Source organism: Symphalangus syndactylus, chromosome 2 (assembly GCF_028878055.3).
Source record: "Symphalangus syndactylus isolate Jambi chromosome 2, NHGRI_mSymSyn1-v2.1_pri, whole genome shotgun sequence".
In the NCBI taxonomy this organism is placed as follows: domain Eukaryota; kingdom Metazoa; phylum Chordata; class Mammalia; order Primates; family Hylobatidae; genus Symphalangus; species Symphalangus syndactylus.
Window position 1 is genome coordinate 94653997 of NC_072424.2, and position 20303 is coordinate 94674299.

General features: G+C 36.6%; 1 protein-coding gene across 3 annotated transcripts in view; it reads right to left on the minus strand.

Moving 5' to 3' along the window:
- Positions 1-747: 747 nt before the first annotated feature.
- Positions 748-20303, minus strand: part of GPRC6A (G protein-coupled receptor class C group 6 member A) — a 30817-nt gene continuing 11261 nt past the window's right edge. Inside the window, exons 2-6 of one of the 3 annotated variants that reach the window (XM_055262170.2) lie at positions 18208-18511; positions 15033-15869; positions 9240-9452; positions 4395-4518; positions 748-1919 (exon numbers count right to left, since the gene is read on the minus strand). In XM_055262170.2, coding sequence (XP_055118145.1) covers positions 805-1919; positions 4395-4518; positions 9240-9452; positions 15033-15869; positions 18208-18511 — 2593 coding nt within the window. In that variant the 3' untranslated portion in view covers positions 748-804. The remainder of the gene's footprint in view (positions 1920-4394; positions 4519-9239; positions 9453-15032; positions 15870-18207; positions 18512-20303) is intronic. The other 2 variants (XM_055262187.2, XM_055262180.2) reach the window with 2 other exon arrangements.

Below are 20303 nucleotides of genomic sequence, written 5' to 3' on the forward strand. Positions count from 1 at the left end.
GGCTACCCACTGCCCACAGGACAAAGACCCATGCTCCTTAGCAAGAAACTCCAATGGGTGGCATTCTCTCATGACCTAACCTCTACATACCAAAGAGGGCTCCTCTCCAGTAATACCAAAATGATGACAATTCCCTGAATGCACCTTCTTGTCGCACTTTCTGTTGTTGCTCCCACTTTCCTCCTTTATCTAGAATACCTTTGTGTGCTTTCTCTAATTAGCTAACTCCTACTCATCTTTCAGGGTTTCACCTAAACATCATACTTTTTATTTAAAGTCTTCTCTTAAGCCTTCCCATCCTCTCCCAGTGTGGTTGAGTGCCATTTCTCTATACCACTGTAATGCTCTATATACATTATAATCATAGACTTCCTCACACTGATTGAAGATGTTGATATAGTAATTGCTCAAGTGCTTGTTCAACTACACTGAACAGTGGAAGAAAAGTAAAAATGCTCAAGAGAGGAGGATCCAAAGAGATTTGAGAAGAGGGGGTCGGGAATGGAGTAAGGATGACACATTATGGGACAACTTTGAATAGAAGTCTTTAACAATGTGCCTAAGAGGAAGCAGGTAAAGATGGAGACCAGTGAAAAAGGTAGGAAATGAAGGGAGTTTCAGGCTGAAAGCTCAATTCTATTTGTTAAATAGGTGATTGAACAGAGTGACTGTTCAACTAAAACTTGGTAAAGATGGTGGCAAGGAAATATATATGACATATTTGCTGGGAAAGTAAATGCATATCTTAGATGCAAAGACCTTGGTAATATTTTATTCTGAAATGTGGCATCTCCTAAGGCTTATTCATATACTTGAAATTCTTTTTCGAGGCAAAGTTTTAGATACACTTGTGGCATTTTCCCTGCATGTCTGTGCAAATGCTTGTGCCTGAAGATCTTTGCTTTTCTGCCAGGTTGCAGACTTGCCACTAGAGCTGGGATTGGTCATTGTGACATTGCCGTTCATGGAGTCCAGTGAAGCAGGACTCATGGCAATGCTGCTCACACTATGGGAAGAATAACTGTAGATCATCTTGAGAAAGGCAGACTTTGTGTTAATCTCTTGCTTACAAATAATAACATAGCATTTGGGAAAGAATGTGCAGCAGAGGATTCCATAGTTAGATATTAATATGACAATAATCTCCACAGCTGGTACATACTTGCCAAATGTGGTAGCATAGATAGGGATGAATGTGATCCAGGCTATGAAGTAAATGAGCATGCCAAATGTAATGAATTTGGCTTCATTGTAATTCTCAGGTAATTTCCTGCCTTTGAAAGCAAATATGAAGCAAATGAAGGCCAGGATGGCAATGTAGCCCAGCATGGTGCCAAATGCAAGTATGGATCCCTCCTCACACTCCAGGATGATGACTCTGGGCAAGGAGACATTCACCTCTACAGTAGGTGCTGCAAAGATTAGCCAGAGTGTGCAAATGACAACCTGGATGCCCGTGCAAATGAAGATAATAAGGATTGGTTTATAGAGGCACTTCAGAAATTTCTGCAATTTGGGATCAAAGTTGAAGGCTAGCAAAATTTTCAGGGACTTCATCAAAATGCAGGAGATGCAGAGAGTAAAGCTCACTCCAAACAGTGTCTGCCTGGTTTTACATGTGAAGTCTTGTGGTTCTCCAATGAAAAAGCTCGTGCTGGCAAAATTGAGGAAATGACAGAGAAGGATCACATAGCAGACTCTTAATCCCCCAGATGATTTCACAACAGGTGTGTTCAGGTTTCTTGTAAATATTATGCCAACAACCAGAACAAATATGATTCCCAGTAGGGAGAGGATCAGGAGCAGGATGGCCAAGGAGTCATTCCAGTTGAGATATTCCACTTCCTTTTCAAAGCACATAGTGCTCCTAACAGGGGCCCAGTGAGTTTTGTTGTTGCATAAAAGGCAGTGAGGCATATCTAAAAGACAGAGGAGACGCAGTTACATTGTCAACATTTAAACTAGGTGATAGTCCACGATACTACAAATGAGACTCATCTTCTGTAATAGTTCTGACTAGAGAATATAGATGATTGTTACATTGGTTACTTATTAAAATAAAACATGCTTAAACTCAGAGAAAGTGAGAGAGAAAGGGTAAAAGTGAGGAAAAACGAAAAGAAAGAGAGAAAAGAGAAAGAAAAAAAGCCAGCTGGATTGTGAATGTTTAGGAAATGAATATACCCAGAATAGATGCTAGCTTCTTATGCATTTGCTATTATAGATGATGGTTCCAGCACTCTTAAGAATAAGGTTTTGGAATCAGACGTAGCTTTTCTTATCTCTTCCACTTATAATTCCTGTAAACTTGAACAAACTAACTGAACTTTCTGAGCCTATTTCAGAATCTCCCATATCTCAAAAAATAATAAAATGAAAAGGCTCTGCCTTATTGGGATGCCGTACTCAATGAGATAATAAATGTAAAATGCTTCACACAGACCATTACACATAGTAGACCCTCAATGTACGGGAGTTGCTATCATGAATAAGGGTGCAGTTCTTTTAAAAGCAGAGGCAATATGGCTAGGTCACTCTAAAAGCTTGAAGTCTCTTTCTAAAAGTGAGATAATGCAAAATTGTAATCGATGGCAATTGAGGAAGAATTAAAGTTCATTTTTTCTCCAAATAGTGGGTAAATTGGAGCCTCTCGCACTGTAAGTCATAACTTTGAAAAGTTTTTATGCTGATTCTGGCTGCAGGGCAGCACAAATAGTTGATGTTAGAGTTGTGTCTCTAGAAGTGATATTACATTTGCTCCCCATTCCAGCCACCCAAAGTTGGTGAGTCCCAGCTGCAACCAAAGGGCCTCTGTCAGGGCATTCATCTGATTACACCCCACAGTGCCTGTACAACTCTTTAAAATTTTGTGTTCTCTTCTTTATTAACCTCAAAGTAAGGTTGTATTTCTGTTTATAAACTTCATGACCCTTCCAGCCTCCTCCTCTTTCCAAACTCTATTCCCCTAAAAATATCTGTTCTTTTCTGTTTGTCCGACCACAGTTGCTAGTGTCTGTCATTTCATTCATCCAGTGGATATTTACTGGCCTTATCTAGGTATGAGAGCTGTGTGTTATCGACATAGAGAGGAGCAGCAGATGATATCCTTTTAGGCTTTCCTAACTCCTAGCTTATCCTCCAAGTTGTCTTCAGTCTTTTACATTTCTCCATTTGTTCTTGGAAGCGACTCACCCTGGTTACCAAAAGAAAAGCCAGATACAGCCTTTAAAGAGTACCATACATCTTTATGGAAAATAAATGTTACATACTCCTTGGTGTTTTTATTTCTCTCACTTGGAAGGTAGTTGCTAGTTACCACGTTGCCTGAAAAACTCCCTCCCTAATTATCTAATTTTTCAGGCAGTGGTATAGTATTTTTATTTATTGATCATTTAAATGCTCAATTCCACTAATATAAACATTGTTAAACATACCAAGGAATGGGAAAATTTTAAATCTGAGATAATAAAATGCAGATACACATAAAGTTCTGATACTCTCAGGTTGGAATAAATGGCATTTTTTTTGTGACACAATAACAGAACATGAATCTTGGAATATTTTCATTGGTATACACTTCTCTCCTTGAAGCCAATAAGCAAAAGGAATAGGCATTTGGGGACTATTCCAGTTCCAGAGTTCTCAGCTTTTCTACAAGATGAATGGGAATGCTCTAATAAACAATGAAATCTGATGCTTTTAAATTAGGCTTAACTCCAGGGAAAGTGCTCATAGTTTCTTTTTAGGCTCCTAAGGCTGCTGACCTCACTCTTGTACTTTAATTTGTGTATTTTGCTTTCATCTTGTGAAATTTTTAAAGATAGGGTTGGCAAACAGTCAGTTACTAGCATCTCATCCCTGTCATTAGTTGGTCCCTTGTCTCACAGAAGAAGTTTCTTTTAGGTTTAACTTTTGCTTCTTGGTAGAAATAATAAGATTGCCAGGATGTGCACACCTGTTTCTTAACTCCAGGTGCCTTTGGGTTTCTATTATGTTTAGTTAATTCAACATTTACTTATTTGTACTTTTTTGTACCTCAGTTACAAGCCGAGCACATCTGTATAGGGATATGTGGACAAAATTGACAGAGAACTTGCATCACTTTAAGAGTTGCATACTTTAGAAAATATGAGCGAAGTGATAACATTTTCCCTTGAAAGTAAAGTAACTTTTACATCTCTATTATTTATTGGCTGTGCACCTGTTGATATAATAGAGCAAATTCCAAGATAAAATGAAATTTCACTGGAATTTAATTTCACAGGAGCATGGGAAGCTTTTTAAAGTTTTTCAAATGAAAAAACAAACCAAAATAAAATTCATGCAAAGAAAAAAAAAAGCCTAAGAGGAGTGATTCAGGTGTATCACTGTCCATGTGGAGTGACTGTAATTACCCGTCTGATTACTGTAGTGATTTTCAGGACAGTTCTCACATTCGTAGCAACAGATGTGTTGACTTCTTGTAGTTTTCTTCATTTGCCCAGGACTGCATTCCTTGGAGCATTTAGATTGAATTTGCTATATTAAAAGTGAAAAAAAAAATCACAAGTAAATTTGTAAAAAGAATTATCCTTGGCTTAACTTAAAGATATATTTACTAAGTACTATTTTGGTCTTTTTTCATAGGATTATAGAATCTTTTGCCATCTTGGGAAATGTAAACAGGCTTTTAAGATGGAGAAGCTGCTTTACGAAGAACATAGTTTTTGTCGCGTTAATAACTTCTGTAAGCAAATTATGGAAGTTAGCCCTTTCAGAAAGTCCCTAGTAGAGGGAGAAATGTATAGTACTAGAACTAAAGAAAATAACAATGGTTTGGAAAGTTTCAATCCTATGTTGAATGAAGGGTTCCACTAGATAAGAAAATAGCAAATGGCTAGATTTTTGTACTCTTTAAAAGAAAGTTCTTATCATGCTGTCAAGGAGCATGTCCTAACTCTAAAAAATAAAAAAAAGAAACATTTTGAGTTTAAAATAAAATTTAAAATGTAATACTCTAATTTAATATTAGAATATTAGATTTAAAAGGTAGCCCTAAATATATACTATTTAAATAATCTTGCGAATTCAAGTTATAATTTGCATGTCACAATTTGAATCACATGCAGCGTTCCACTTTTAAACCCTAGCTTGTAATTCTTTGAATTTCAGCTATGTTATCATTCTCCATTCATAGTCCCTTTCTCATGGCATATCTTGTGAGAGAAATCTGCTTTGTCATGTCACTTTTACCCTTGGAGCACAGCAGAATGGTTAAATGAGTCTTTCTCAAGATTCTCTTATCCATTGTTTCCTACTCTGGAACACAGTTGAAGTACTAAGCTAACCAGTCTTTCTCTGGAAGATGCAAATGATCTGTCTGAGAGAGAAAAGAAAAGATTCAGTAGGCCGTGGGTCTGCAAGCACTGGTTTTCTTCTTCTCTCCAGTTATTGCTGACCTGGGTTTTCAGCAGGCAGTATATATGCCTTGTGAATTCCCCAGGGCAAACTTTTAAAGTATCTACTCTCCTGGAGCGTGGCTCAGAGGACACAAAAGGATTTAACTACGAGATAAAGCCCGGCATTGTTAGGGTCCCCTCTCTCCCTCTGCATCAAGAGCAAAGACAGTCTAAAATCTTGCACTGATTACTTTAGATTTCAATCGATTTAGGATTATGTGATGTTTTGTACTATGAGTCCTGGTGACTTACCAGAAATGTCAATACCCCAACTAGCCTGCAAATTGACAAATCCGGAAATCTGACCTAAATGATTTCAGATATTGTTGGTTTTTAGTGTATCCTTGAAATAATTATAGGTGTCTCTGTCACGAAGGAAGACTTGTCTTTCTGTTTGTAGTGGTCAGCCTCTTCCATTTAGTCACTAAGAGCCTCACATAATTACCTGTCATTCTGTCACCTTCTCTTCATTAAGTGAATTCCCTACAGAGTCTGGAGATAAGTATTGATAACAACAGTGTTTCTTGCAAAAATAATAACCATCTCTGTATTCAAAAAGAAAATGTATCAGAGCATGTTTTAAAAGTTTCAGTGTGAGTTACAGTGTTTAGCAGACTGCTGGGTTCATAATGTAGTTGTGAGTATAATGGTAAGGAAGATGAAGATGATGACAGCGAAAGTTTGAGAACACAGAAGAATGGCTACGTTTCTGTCTTTCAAGGAAGAAGTATCTTGCTTTGCTAAAACTTTTATAGCCAGGGGAAATCAGATTAAGGAAAATGGTTTACAGCATTACTGTGTTCATTCTTTCATTCACCAAATATTTGTTGAGTGCCTATCTATATGTTACGCACTGTTCTAATTGTTGAAGCCACAGTGGGGAATGAAACACAAATATTTAGCTCATAGAACTTAAGTTCTAGTTGACAAGACTGACAGAGTCAAAATAAGCAAAATGTACAGAATGACAGAAAGTTATAAGTGCTAAGGAGAAAAATAAGAATAGGACAGTGAATAAGAACTACTGGGTTGATGTTGCAATTTTTAAATAAGGTGTTCAGGGAAGACCTCACTGAGGTGGTGACATGTTAGAAAAGACAGAAAGGAATAAGAAAATTAACCACATGAACATCAGAGAAAATTATTATAGGCAAAGGAAACAGCAGGGGCAAAGTCCTTGGGCTATGAGAAGGGAAGCATGCATGGAAGACAGAAAAGCCTGTGGGATCACAGGAGGGCTGTAGAGTAAGGGGAGGGTGGGAGATAAGGTCAGGTTGGTACTGGGGGTAGGTTGTGTAGAATTTTTAAAGACACGGCTTTTACTCTCAGAGAAATAGGATGTCATCAAAGGATTCCGAGCAGAGCACTATGTTTTACAGGACCACTTGTGTCTCTGTTTTGAAAACAGACTGAAGGGGGCTGGTGCAGTGGGTTATGCCTGTAATTCCAGCACTTTAGGAGGCCAAGGCAGGTGGATCACGAGGTCAGGAGTTCAATACTAGCCTGGTCAACATGGTTAAACCTCGTCTCTACTAAAAATACAAAAATTAGCTGGGCATGGTGGCGCACGCCTGTAATCCCAACTATTTGGGAGGCTGAGACCAGCAAAATGCTTGAACCTGGGAGGCGGAAGTTGCAGTGAGCCAAGATCGCGCCACTGCATACTAGCCTGGATGACAGAGCAAGAATCCATCTTGGGGAAAAAAAAAAAAAAAAAAAAGAAACAGACCAAAGGAATAAGAGGGGAGGCAGAAAACCTTCTACAATAATCTGGGTGAGAAGTGATTGCAACAGCAGCGGAGTAGGTAGTAAAAAGTGGTCAGGTTCTGGACACATTTTGAAAGTAAAACTCATTGGTTATGGAGTGTGACCGAAAGAGGTGACAAGAATCCCAGCAGGTTTTCTCATGAGCAACTAGGAGAAGGGGGTTGCTATTTATTGAGTAGGTTGGGAGAGAATATCAGCTCTGTTTTGGAGATTTAAGTTGACTGCTACACGTCCAGGTAGAGGTGTCAATTAGGCAGTTGTATATTTATTTGGGTTAGAGATCAGAAGATAAAAATCTAGTAGTCATCAGTCTCCCATATAATGATACCATTTAAAGCCCCAAACCTGGATAACATCACTAAGGAAAGGTGCGGATAAAAAGAGGAGCAGTTCTGAGCCCTGGGCACCTGAATGATTAGAGGTAGTGTGAATGATGAGGAACTAGCAAAGGAGACAGAGAATTAGTGGCCAGATACACAGGAAGAAAATAAAAGAAATGTAGTGTCATGGAAGCAAACAAATAGAATATTTCATTGAGGGGAGAATAATTAGCTGGTAAGTGATATATGATAATATTTAGCTTTATTAACTTTGGTGAGCTAGACAGAAACAATTTCAATGGATTGAAGAGGATTCAAAAGACTATGAAAGGAGAGAAACTGGGGCCATTAAATGTATTCAACTGTTTCAGGGAGTTTTACTGTAAAGAGAAATAGAGTATACAAAGAAAGACTTGGGGGAACAACAGAGGTTCTTTGTTTGTTTGTTTTAAGATGAGAGAAATAACGACCTATTTATCTCATTAAGTGTATAATGTAGAAGAAAGAATGATTGAGAATAAAGGAGAGAGGGTATAAAATTACCAAGTAATGTCTTTGAATAAGTGAAAGAGGTTGGGACCTAGAGGTGAAGTGGAGGAGCTGACCTTGGCTAGGAGCACAGACAGTCTGTCTATAGTGCCAGATGGAAGGCAGGGGTACTGGCACAGATGTGGTGGCAGGGGCCACTGGAATTCTCTTCTGATGTTTCAGTTTTGTTAGAACAGAAAACAGAGTTAACCGAAATGCGAACAAGAAAGATGTACTGATCTCAGAGGAGAGAAGAGAAGGCATAAAATAGCCACCTAGGAAGGTGAGTTCATGAACTAGGGCAATAATCTGATTGCCCTGCAGCATTAGGAGCCCACTGGAGGCTAGAGATCATGAATTTAAAATGAGACTAGTCAGCAATCTCCCCTACCCTCCCTTCCCCTCCCTCCCTCTCTCTCTTTTTTCTCTTTTCTTTTCTTTTTCTTTCTTTCCTTTCTTTCTTTCTTTCTTTCTTTCTTTCTTTCTTTCTTTCTTTCTTTCTTTCTTTCTCTCTCTCTCTCTTTCTTTCTTTCTTTCTGCTTCCTTCCTTCCTTCCTTCCTTCCTTCCTTCCTTCCTTCTTTCTGTCTCTCTTCCTCCCTTCCTCCCTCCCTCCCTCCCTTCCTTCCTTCCTTCCTTCCTTCCTTCCTTCCTTCCTTCCTTCCTTCCTTCCTTCCTTCCTTCCGGAGGCACTACGTTTTACAGGACCACTTGTGTGGTCTGTCTTTCTTTCTTTCTTTCTTTCTTTCTTTCTTTCTTTCTTTCTTTCCTTTCTTTCCTTTCTGTCTCTCCCTCCCTCCCTCCCTCACTCCCTCCCTCCCTCCTTCTCTCTCTCACTTTCTTTCTTTCTTTTCTTCTTTCTTTCTTTCTCTTTCTTTTCTTTCTTTCTATCTATCTTTCTTTCTTCTTTCTTTCTTTCTTTCTTTCTTTCTTTCTTTCTTTCTTTCTTTCCTTTCTTTCTGTCCCTCCCTCCCTCCTTCTCTCTCTCTCTCTCTCTCTTTCTTTCTTTTCTTTTTCTTTCCTCTTTTGCCAACTTCAGCTACATAGGAGCTATGCTGATAGGCAGAAACTTGATTAACAGGGATTGTGTTTGGCCAGATGAGTATGATGAAGAGAGGGGGCCAAGGACTTTTGCAGTTGAGGTACCAATTGCTTTGAGTGCTACAAAATGGCCTACAACAAGATTACCTTAAGATTCCTGAACTCATTTTTTGTTTCCTGATCTCGGATGATGAAGACATCATTCTGTAGATCATATTCTGCCATCTTAGTGACAGTCATGTGTCCATTGATCTCCTTCCAGAGCACAACATCATATCCAGTATTTAAATCCCCATGAGCATCAAAATGAAATGAATTCCATCCATCAGTGAATGTCACATTTTTTAGCACACCAAGTAACTATAAAAAATAAAAACAGAAATAAGTGCTTAAAATAAATGTTGCAAATGTATCTGTTATTCTAATGATAACACTGCCTTATAAAGCATAACACTTAAAAATGAGGGAAAAAAGATTATAAATCACTGGTTGGAGAATTCTTAACTATCTGACAACAATTTGAGAATGAATTTCACTTGGGTTCTAGCCTCATTTCCGCCCAACTTTTGCTATATAAATTTGGGAAAGCAAGTTAATTTCTATAGATGGTTGTTTCTAAGTATCTTCATTTATCCTACAGAATTTTAGAATAGGTCCCCTGGTATAGACACCTGGGATCTAACTCTGGTTCCATCTCTCATCAATGCAATCTTGACAGGTACAATTACTTTCTATCTTATTATCTCCAATGGTTCTTAAGTTTGTTTCAATGATTGAGTATGTAGTAAAGTGATCTCTAAATTATATTTCTAAGCTAATTCACAAAATGATTTATTTTTTAACTTGAGAAGAAAGAAATATAAGGATAAATTACCTGTCTTGCTACCCAATTTGTACAGTGAGAACTTGTATACTATAGAGTTAGGACAAAAAAATATTTTGTTTACAAATGGGGTAGCCATATTGAGATTGTGCTGTAGTGGAAGAGCAATAGGCTGGAAGGTAGGGAAACGGGCTGCTGTTCTGGCTTCACCATTAAGTACGCGAAGTAAATATCCTCTCCAAATGCTTTCATAATGGCCCATTTATTATCTAAATCTACGGTTCTATGTGGCTTTTGTTGGGTATAAAATCTATAGAATAAGGCAGAAATTATTCTATTTGAAGACAATTATTCTATTTCCTTAGAGTTAACTTTTTATGAGTGTTTCAGTTTTTTGTCAATAGAATATAAAAAATAAGTTATATTTTCAAGTAAATAGATTAGTTATGGTAGTAATGTCAATGAGAAATGTTACTTTAGCAGAATCTCTACGTGTGTGTATTTATGTCCCCACAGATTTCTTAGCTCTTTTAATGGATATCAATTAATTAGTGTTACTTTAAAGAAGCAGGATATCAGATCTAACATGGTGGAATTCACTAACAAAATTTTATTCTAGCAATTGCCTGGAAGAAAAAAAAGAGGAGAGAACAAAATTAAAGAATATGCAAGGGCCTACCTCCAATGTTCTCACTTCTATCTGTTGACTGGTTTGTTTCTTCTGTTCTTTCCTTAAGCAGTATATACATGTAAACCCCAGTAACTTAGTTCTTTAGGGAGCACATCCTCTTCCATGCAAGTGTTTGAACTATAATTTCTACATCCTTTTTCCTGTGCTTAATTAGGCTTTATAGGCTAAAGTTCTGACATGTATTTGTTCTGTAAATAATCATGAAATTGTATAATGTAAATAAACTTCCACAATTTTATGCTTGTTCTTACAGGAAACAGGGTGGAAGCAAATACAACAGTATTTCCATTACTCATTAAATATAATAAAACATTTGCTTTGAAGTAAGGTAAATCTTAAACATTAACACTCCAGTTATTAAGCTGTTAACTGCTTTTTCACATCATTTAAAAAAATTTTCATGGAGACTCTGAAATTCACTATTAATTGACACTACAAAATTTAGAGAATGGGATTTGCATTTCAATTATTATCTTATTCAGACCTGTGTATGATAATGCCCAGTTTTTAAGCACACATGGCCAGGAATCACACCAATTAAAGTGATATGGTTGATATTGTTTTCCATTGTCCCAACTGTGCTGATGCTTGCTCTACCTCCATAAGTAAGGTTACTGTGGAAAAAGGTATCTTCATGGCTCAGTTAGAGAAGAGCAGAGGAAACATCCTTGCATCTGTGTCCTGATGCCCAAACTGTATCTGCTTTTGTGAAGTTTTCCATTGTGAAGCAGAAAACACATTGAGCTAAGGCTGGGGCAGCAGCTTCATTGCTAACTGTGTGAATCACCATGGGACAGGTCTTTACTGTTAAGGTTTCCTCCATTTCTAAACTCTGACAAGTCTTGGTCACTAGAAACACTTCTTACCACTTCTTCAAGATGGAATTTAAGAAGATGAGTCCTGTCGGCCTACTATATTTTATAAAGATTAGAGGTGGTGTATATCAGTATCTAGAACCATATGTTTTAAAAATTATTATTATCTTACCATGCCAAAATTGCTCTCATGTCTCTCTTGTCTTCTGGACTAATATGCAACTACCTTGCTACACTTACTAATACATGTCTCATAAATTCATCAAATTCAACATCTCCAAAATGGAATGCTAAATATTTCTTACTGCCACCAGACCTCCACTTTTCTCTATGTTTCCAGCTTGACAAATGACACCAGTTGTCCCATACTGGAATCATCTGCAACATTTTTGATGCTCTCTGTCATCATTTACATCCAATCGATCTCCAAATGCTCTTCATCCTACCTCTTAAATATCCATGTATACATCTTTTCATCCTTATTGTCATACCTGTAGGCATTCTTATTTTATGTCTGATTTACCAAATTGGTCTTTCTTCCTTCAGTCTTGTGTCCCTCTAATCAATTCATCTTGGATGGAAAAAGTATCATATCACTCTCCTGCCTGAAAATGTCTTTAATTAGCTGCCCTATCCTCTGTCAAGTTCAAACCTTTAAACATAGTTTACAACATTTCCATTTAAGGGGGTGTCCCTATACTAGCAGTATCAGCATCATCTTGGACATTGTTAATAATGTAGACTTTTCAATCCCACTGTGGAACCACTGAATTAACATGATAATAAGATTCCCAGGAAAGTCAACTGCACATCAAAGTTTGAGATGCCCTGATGGACAAGACTCTAATAATATGTCTTTCACTAACTCATTCAGTTAGTCCATTACAGCTCTCATGCAAGACTCCAGTCATATGCTATGATTTCCTGCTTCCTGAAGATGCTGTGCTTTCTTTTCTCCCTTTTCTGGGACTTTGCTGGAATTATTTCTGTTCTGGCTAACTGCTACCCTTCCTTGCATTCACATAGAGGTCATGTTTTTTGGAGAATGTTCTCTGAATTGTTAATACTGGATTAGCTGTCTCACCTATGTACTTCTCTGCCATCTTGTGTTTATGTGAAACACTATAATGCACCATCCTGCATTGTAATCAGCTCCTTAATTGTTTGATTGTATGCATCAATGGACAGATAATTCCTTTAGGGAAGGAATTCTGTCCTGTTCTCCGTAATATCTTCACCACTCAACACACTGCTTGAAACACTGAGACACCAAACATTTGCTAAACAAATATATGAATAGAAGTTAAACTATTAGACATTCTTTCATCTCTCATACATCACTTACTACCTTATATATCATCAGAAGTAAAGGAAAACAAACAAACAAAAAAACCGAAATCACTAGTCTAGTCACAGCAAGGAGGTGGTATCCTACACACACACTGAGGAACATTAAAAATCTGCTAAAGTAAAACAAGCACGACTGTACTGTCCCTGAGTATGGCTCACAGATATGACCACATATAGGGCCAAAATAAGTGCTATCCTCAAACACTGGGAAAAATTAACCCCTTTAAAATTATTTGAATCTAAAATCATTTAGAAAGTGCTATTTAAATATTAGTGAATTTTGCTAGGGTACAAAGTAATCCTTAAGAATGTATCATTGACTAGGGACCCTAAATGTTGCTGATCTTTAAAATTTAAGTCTACAGAGATTTCTTTATAAAAGGATAACTCTTTGTATTATTTGTCTTACTGACTCTAGCACTGACTTGATGTGGCTCACTCATGTCATGATCAAAGGAGCAAGGCATCCCCCTGTTCTTCCTTTCTAATCTGTTTCTGTTTGTTTCTAGATTAACAGCTCTGAGGGCAAAAAGAATAACTCCAGGCTCCTAGTGTTTAAATAAAACATTTTAGGAGACTCTGCTTAGATAATTTCTTCTCAAATCTTATCCTCAAAGTGTTTGAGACTTATTCCTAATTTAAAATACTTTCTCTATTTTTTCCCCAGATCTTCAGGGGGTGAATAACTCTTGCTATTTGCATTTCTTTGTCCTTATGAGTTTCTTTATATAACCGCCCCCTGCTCCACTTTATGTCATCTGTCTCCACGACTGTTCTCTATTTCTCCTTCTCAATCTCTTATTTCTAAAATTCTATGTGGTGGTATTATTATTGTAGTCTAATTTTAAAAATTAAAACTGTTTTTCTGCAGTGCACCAGGCCAAAAGCCTTGAAATATATTAGAAAACATTGTACTGAACTTGGAATATAGTGAATAACAATGATCTAAAAAAGATAATTTATGGTTTTTACCACCATTCTTAAAGTTTTATACTACAAAGGGAATGCTTTCATATAGGTGTCTTAAAGTCATCAGACATAACTATATATATGTTAAAGTAGCATTTGCACTTGAGAAAAGGTCCTAATCTCTAGTTTTACCTCCTTGTTAGATTTTTGGCTTTGTATTTATAAGGTGAAAAGTAGTTTAAAAGTGAGCAATTTAAAATACCCTCCCACCATTGCATGATCCTCCCAAATGTTAACTGGTCATATCAGACCTCAGAGATGGTAGTTTTGGGTGTTTAAAGTAAAAAAAAAAATGACAAAAGTAGAAAAAACTTGTTCTAGATACCCACTTGTATGATCAGAAGAATTGCCTTACTTCTTTTACCTTCTTTTCTCTTACAAATTTAAAATATATATATTTTGTAACATGATTCTGCCTCAGGACATACAAGTTTGTCTTTGAATACATATTATTGAGAAATTTATTTCTAATAAGTAAAACATCATTATTAAAAGAAGCAATTTACTTTTCAATGCCTTGTTCAAGGGCATTTGAAAAAGCACAGTGGAAAATTCTCACTAAATGAAGGCATATTAAATTTTAAGTTTCCCCAAACTAATCAAAGAGAAGAAAGGGAAAAAGTCCTTTTACATGCAATTACTAGTTTTTTTAAACCTGGAATATCATAATTGACCTAACAACGTTCCTTTGAAGAAGACTGGACTCTAAGTCCTTTATGTGTATATATATACACATGAAGACCATTAGAGTCTTTATGTGTATATGTATTTATTTACTGTACCTCCATCCTAACTGAGAGTCTTAACTATAGATGTTGGGATTATAAACCACCAAAGACAGTGAAAAGCAAGGAAGGAAGGTGGAGTCAGAAGACCCAGACTGCAGTTGTATTTCTGGTACTTCTCAGCTTTAGTTTCCTCATCCACCATATTTAGTAAAAAACAAAAGGATTATTAAACATGTCTGCTCTAACTCTTGTGTTTTTAAAGAGCATTTAAAAGCGATAATTTATATGACTCAAGGAAAATAGCATCATCAAAAGAATTTTCGTGAGAAATAAAAGAATACAAATTTGGTGGGTCAGAGTAGGAAGTGAAGATAAAACACAACTCTATTATCTTCAAGAGTAAGGCACTATGATAGAAATGCAGGTTATTTAAACAGTGAAAGTGTCTATTTATAAGAAGAATAGGATTAAGAGCAATTAATGTAAATCTTTGCAAATTAAAACAAGGGAGGAAATGGGGAAAATGATGGTAGGAGAGTTTTTCTTGGACGTGTGAGTTAGTACCTCCCATGGTTGAAAGGCGTTGGGGTTCTGACAGTCACGAGCTTGACACAGATCCCGAATGGCATAACCAAGGGCAAACACTGCAAGCTGAATACTATGAATGAGTCCTGGCTCAGCATAGTCCCGGAGGAAGTCATTTCTCATGACGAAATTCCTTTCTATAGCCTTGTTAGCCTTGTAGGCCAAAGTCCTTTGAGAATGATTGAAAATGCATTGACTCAAATCAGTGTACTTGACATACGCGCAGGCAGATAAATGCATGGCATATTCATGTAAGAGTTTGTTACTGTCCCTGGGAAGCAAGTGCAGATTTTGAAGAAAGGAATGGAAAGAGGATATATTCCCTCTTCTAAACGCAAACCCTACAACTTTGCCAATCTTTTTAACATTAGGAATGGTAGTAATCTTGGTGGCAGTTGACCAGTTATCACTAGCAATCCACATCTTATTTATATTCATTTCAATGGCTTTATTGAAGAGATCAAAAACATGGAATTGCCTCAGAAATACCACAATGACATTAACCTGGGCTTCTAAAATGATTTTCTCCAGTGTCTGATTGATTCTGAATTCAATGGTATTATCTGAAAGAAAGGCTGGAAGAACCTCTTTGAAGGCTATGCACACGTTATTTGCTTCAGCCTGAATTATAAAAGTGTTAAGAGCCAATCGTCCATAGTCATCATCTGTGGTTATGATGCCAATCCAGTTCCAACCAGATTTCTGAATCAGGTGAGCCATTGCTTTAATTTGATGGAAGTCACTGGGCACAGTCCGTAAAAATGAAGGAAAGCGAATTTTGTCACTCAGGATTTCTGCAGTTGATTCATAACCCACCTGGAAATAGACAGAATATTTTAGTTATGGTGTTGATGAACTCCAGGTGACTGTTCACAGTAGGTGTTCCTTTCTTTGATTGCTGTAAGTTTTCATGACTTTCTTCAAATTCTCTAGTCTTTTTCATCCTTCTCCTTACTTAGTCCCTGATGACGGTTTAGAATCATGGCTTTCTAATTATTTCATATTTTGTTTAGTATAGGCCCTCTGAGAATTCAGGCTCTATCTCATTTTCCATTTACACCTCTATATTCTTCTATATCTATCTTGTATCTCTGGCCAGGGGCCAAGAGTGGATATTGTTTAAATACTTAGAGGTAAATACAGGAAAAATGCAGTCCATCATATAAGCAAAATGCAGTTTGGAACATCAGTGTGTGCAAAATCTTGTCTAATTCATAATTTGGGTGAATTTATTCTAGGTAAAGTTAATCAGTCAAATAATCATCTTGTCCAGGGGTCAGCAAAATTTTCCTGTAAAGAACGAGATATAAAATATTTTAAGCTTTTTGGTCATGTATAGTCTCTGTCATATCTATTTTTTTGTTACAACCTTTTAGAAATGTAAAAACTATTTTTAGCTTGAAAGCTCAAGAGCATGAGAACCACATTTGGTCCGCAGGCTGTGATTTTCTGACTCCTGATCTAGTCAAATAAGTATCAGCATTTTTGGAAGACCTACTTAATGTACACAAATTTTTGCCTGATTCATAGCTTTGGTGAATTATTACCTTCTATAGCTGCAATAGTAACATGTCACTTGTTCAGTATTTCTTTTTTTTTTCTTTTTCTTCTTTTTTTTTTTTTTTTTTTAACTACTTGCAGCTGCCATGTAGTATGGTGGAAAGACAATAGGCTTGGGAACCAGATAAACTGTTAGAATCCCAACTCCAGTAAATTTGGGAACGTTATTTAATGTTTCTTTACTGTAAAGTTATAAGATTCTTGCTAAGATTAAAGGAGAAAATTTAAATAGATACGAGCGCATGGTGGACTTTCAGTAAACCTAAGTTCCCTTCCAAGTACCTGATGTTGCTATGCTCAGCCACATTGTTAAGAGCTGAGCTTTCTTAAAATTAGTGTTACCCATGGAATGTCCCCTTACCTTTTCTGCTGTCTATTACATAAATTGCATTTTTGCATTAGCCAGTTGTTAAAAAAGTCTGCTTTCCTTACGTATCACCTAACTAGTATCATACATAGTCTAGAAATTTTAAGCCAAAGCTTTATCTTTGATGTATTTGATAAATAGTTCTTTTTGTTTAATCATTTTGGATTAAATTTTTTATTACCAACGTCACTAGGCTATAATATAATGGAATGCTAATAGTCTTTATTTGTATATGTATTTACTTACTCTACCTCCAAAATGTTATATATTTTGAATTCTTATACACATTCATTATGTTATATATATATATATTTTCTGTCTGCTCACTTCTATCAGATGGTCACTTCTTAATCATCTGAATATAAGCCTTTTTCTTTTCTAACTTTTGGCTTCTCTTCTTCCTTAAGATTAGAAATCAGTGACATAGAGAGTTACAAAGTAGTGCGATTTCAAAATGAAAGCCAAAGAGACTTAATTGGCTCTGAGTAATGTTCAAGAACTTAGTACACAGTGCTCTGACATCTGATTTGTTTTTTTCAGAGAACTTTTTGCTTACTTTCTGGTTATTGGCTTGCATTCCAGGGAGATAAATAGTTCTACAGTCTTTGCTCAAAACCTTCCCCATCATATTCAGAACAACACGCAAACCGTCCCAGGGCTTACAAGATGCTACATGACCCGGGCTTTGCCTGTCTCTACAAAAGCATCTCTTACTATGTTTCCTTTTGCTTCAACTGATCTAGCCAGATTGGCCTTTTTGCTATTCTTTGGGCATTCCAACTTTGCACTTGCTGCTTTCTCAGATACTCTTTCGCCCCTCCCTCATCCTCCCTTCACACTCCTCACTCAAGCTGGAGACTAAATGTCACTTCCTCAAGAAGTCTTCCTTGACCTCTCTATCTCCTTACTCCTCAGTCTCTTCAGTTTCTTCATAGCATGTGACTGACGTTATTTTAGAAACAAGGCAGTTTAGGCCTGAAGATGTTTGTGTCTTATACAAATCAAGCTGAAAACGGTCAGAAACTAGACCAGATAGACTCAGGGATAATTACTCCCTTGGTACTTTTTCACTATACTCTCTGTAATGGTGTGCATCCTTTCTTTAACTAAAGAGAAAGAAAAGTTAAAGTAAAAGTGACTCCCTAACTAGTTTCCTCAGGTTTCCCTGATCCTTTCATAATAACAAATGTGATAAAAAGCAATGTATGGAGGTAGCACAAAACCTACCTGTGGCATGAGCTGTAAATTCAACATCCTGGAGACAGCCATAGTTATTTCTGAGTACCCAGAACCTATGACAGCCTTAACTCTTGGCATGTAGCTGGAATAGTCACACTTAAACTCCATAGTTTCTCTGGAGCAGTTGAATTTAGAAAGAAACCTCAGAGTGGCTGCCATTGCCACTGTAACTTCTGTACAAGTGTCATAGATTTCATACCCCAGTTTGACTCCAGATAATAGTGTTGAATTGTTGATCATCTCAATGCTGTGTATCATGGCAAGAGTTTGAAGAAAGACTGATATTTCAAAGCTGTTGGGAAACAAGTATTTTTTGAAATCAGAACATAACTCTTCTATGGACATGCCGTATCTCATTTTGCCTACATCTCCTCATAACAATTTCTGGATTACTGAAGCTTATCTCTTAAAGGATCTAAATTTTATTTAAAAACAATTTTTCATGAAAATATTTATGAAGGGTAATATAAGAACCCAGTTTCTTAAAAGGAGTCTATGCTACAGGATTTAACCTTTTCTTGATGAATTTTTTGATCATTTTGAACACTGCAATATGAAGATGTGTTTGATTTTTGTTCCTTTTTGTAGTTAGAGATCAGCATTTTATTGCTGTCAAAATGCTTGCTTTTTAGACTCATAAACCTGTCTTTTAGTTTTCTGATTCTAATCTGTGTGACTGGAAACCAGATAAATAAGACTCTTCAGAATTACATTTAAACAGCTTTGGTTAAAGCCTAACAGCCTGCTCCTAGATAAAGTGCCTTATTTTAGTTCTGAGGCATAGCTATTTCCACATTTGGAGGACATTTTTTATACATCTTGATTTGTGATTATTCCAGAGCATTGAGTTGTCTGATTACAGATTTACTGTTAAGTTTATTTCGTCTACCACTATATACAAGATATTACAAATAGTGCCTAATATATAATAAGGGTTCAATACACATTTTTAAAATGAATAAAGGGGGATATTATTGTTCAGGGTTTGATATTCTAGCTTCTTTTTAGTTCATTAAGTTTTGATAATTAAACTATTTGAATATTACTATTTGTCATTGTGAACCATGTTTAGATGGTTCTATCTCTACAAACGCATCTCTTACTATGTTTCCTTCTGCTTCACTGATATGGCCAGATTACATTTTTTACTATTCTTTGGACATTCCAATTTTGCACTTGTTGCTTCTTGGCCAGATACTCTTCTTCCCTCCCTAAAAGAATAAAGTAAATAATAATAAAAATATATTAATAAGTTAAACTATTTGAAGATTACTATTTGTCATTGTGAACCGTGGCTTGCAATGACAAATAGTAATATTCAAATAGCTTAATTTATTGAAACATAATGAACTAAAAAGAAATTATAATATAAAAACCCTGAACAATAATATCCCTCTTTATTAAAATTTTAAATTTAATAAAGAAATTTTAATTTAATTAAAATTTTAATTTTAACATTACAATTTCAATTAAAAAGGAGAAGTAAGCCCAGCTCATCATTGGCACAACCAACATTAGCAAGCACCACTCAGGACTCAGAGGGTCATCCTGTCACTGCCATTGCCATCATGCTTGCCACACAAGTGTCCCAAGAGCCCAAGAAATCACCAACCTGCTGATTCCATGGCTTCCACTACCAGTATTTGAGTAAGGCACCTGGAGGCCCAAGAATTGGCCTGGTCTGACCTAACACTGGTGCCAGTGTATACTGCCCTGGGACACAAGGATGGGCATACTTAGCCCATTGCTAACACCACTTGGGCTCAGAGACTGGCTTACTTGGCATCCCAGTCACCAGCAAAACTGCATCATAGCCCCCACTAATAACTGTACCCTAGGCCACTGAGGAAATGTCAGATGTCACTTATGCTAGTCATGGCCAAAGAAATCAAAGAAACTACACTACTACTGCAACCAGAATAAAAGCCAAAGGACCCTGCCCAACCAACACTATCCATTCATCCTTAGGAAACATTCTCCCCATACAAAAACAAATTTTTAAAAATTGGAAGAAGCAACTGAAATATCAGATGTACATATATTAACATAAGAACACAGGAAACATGAAAAAGCCAGAAAAATGA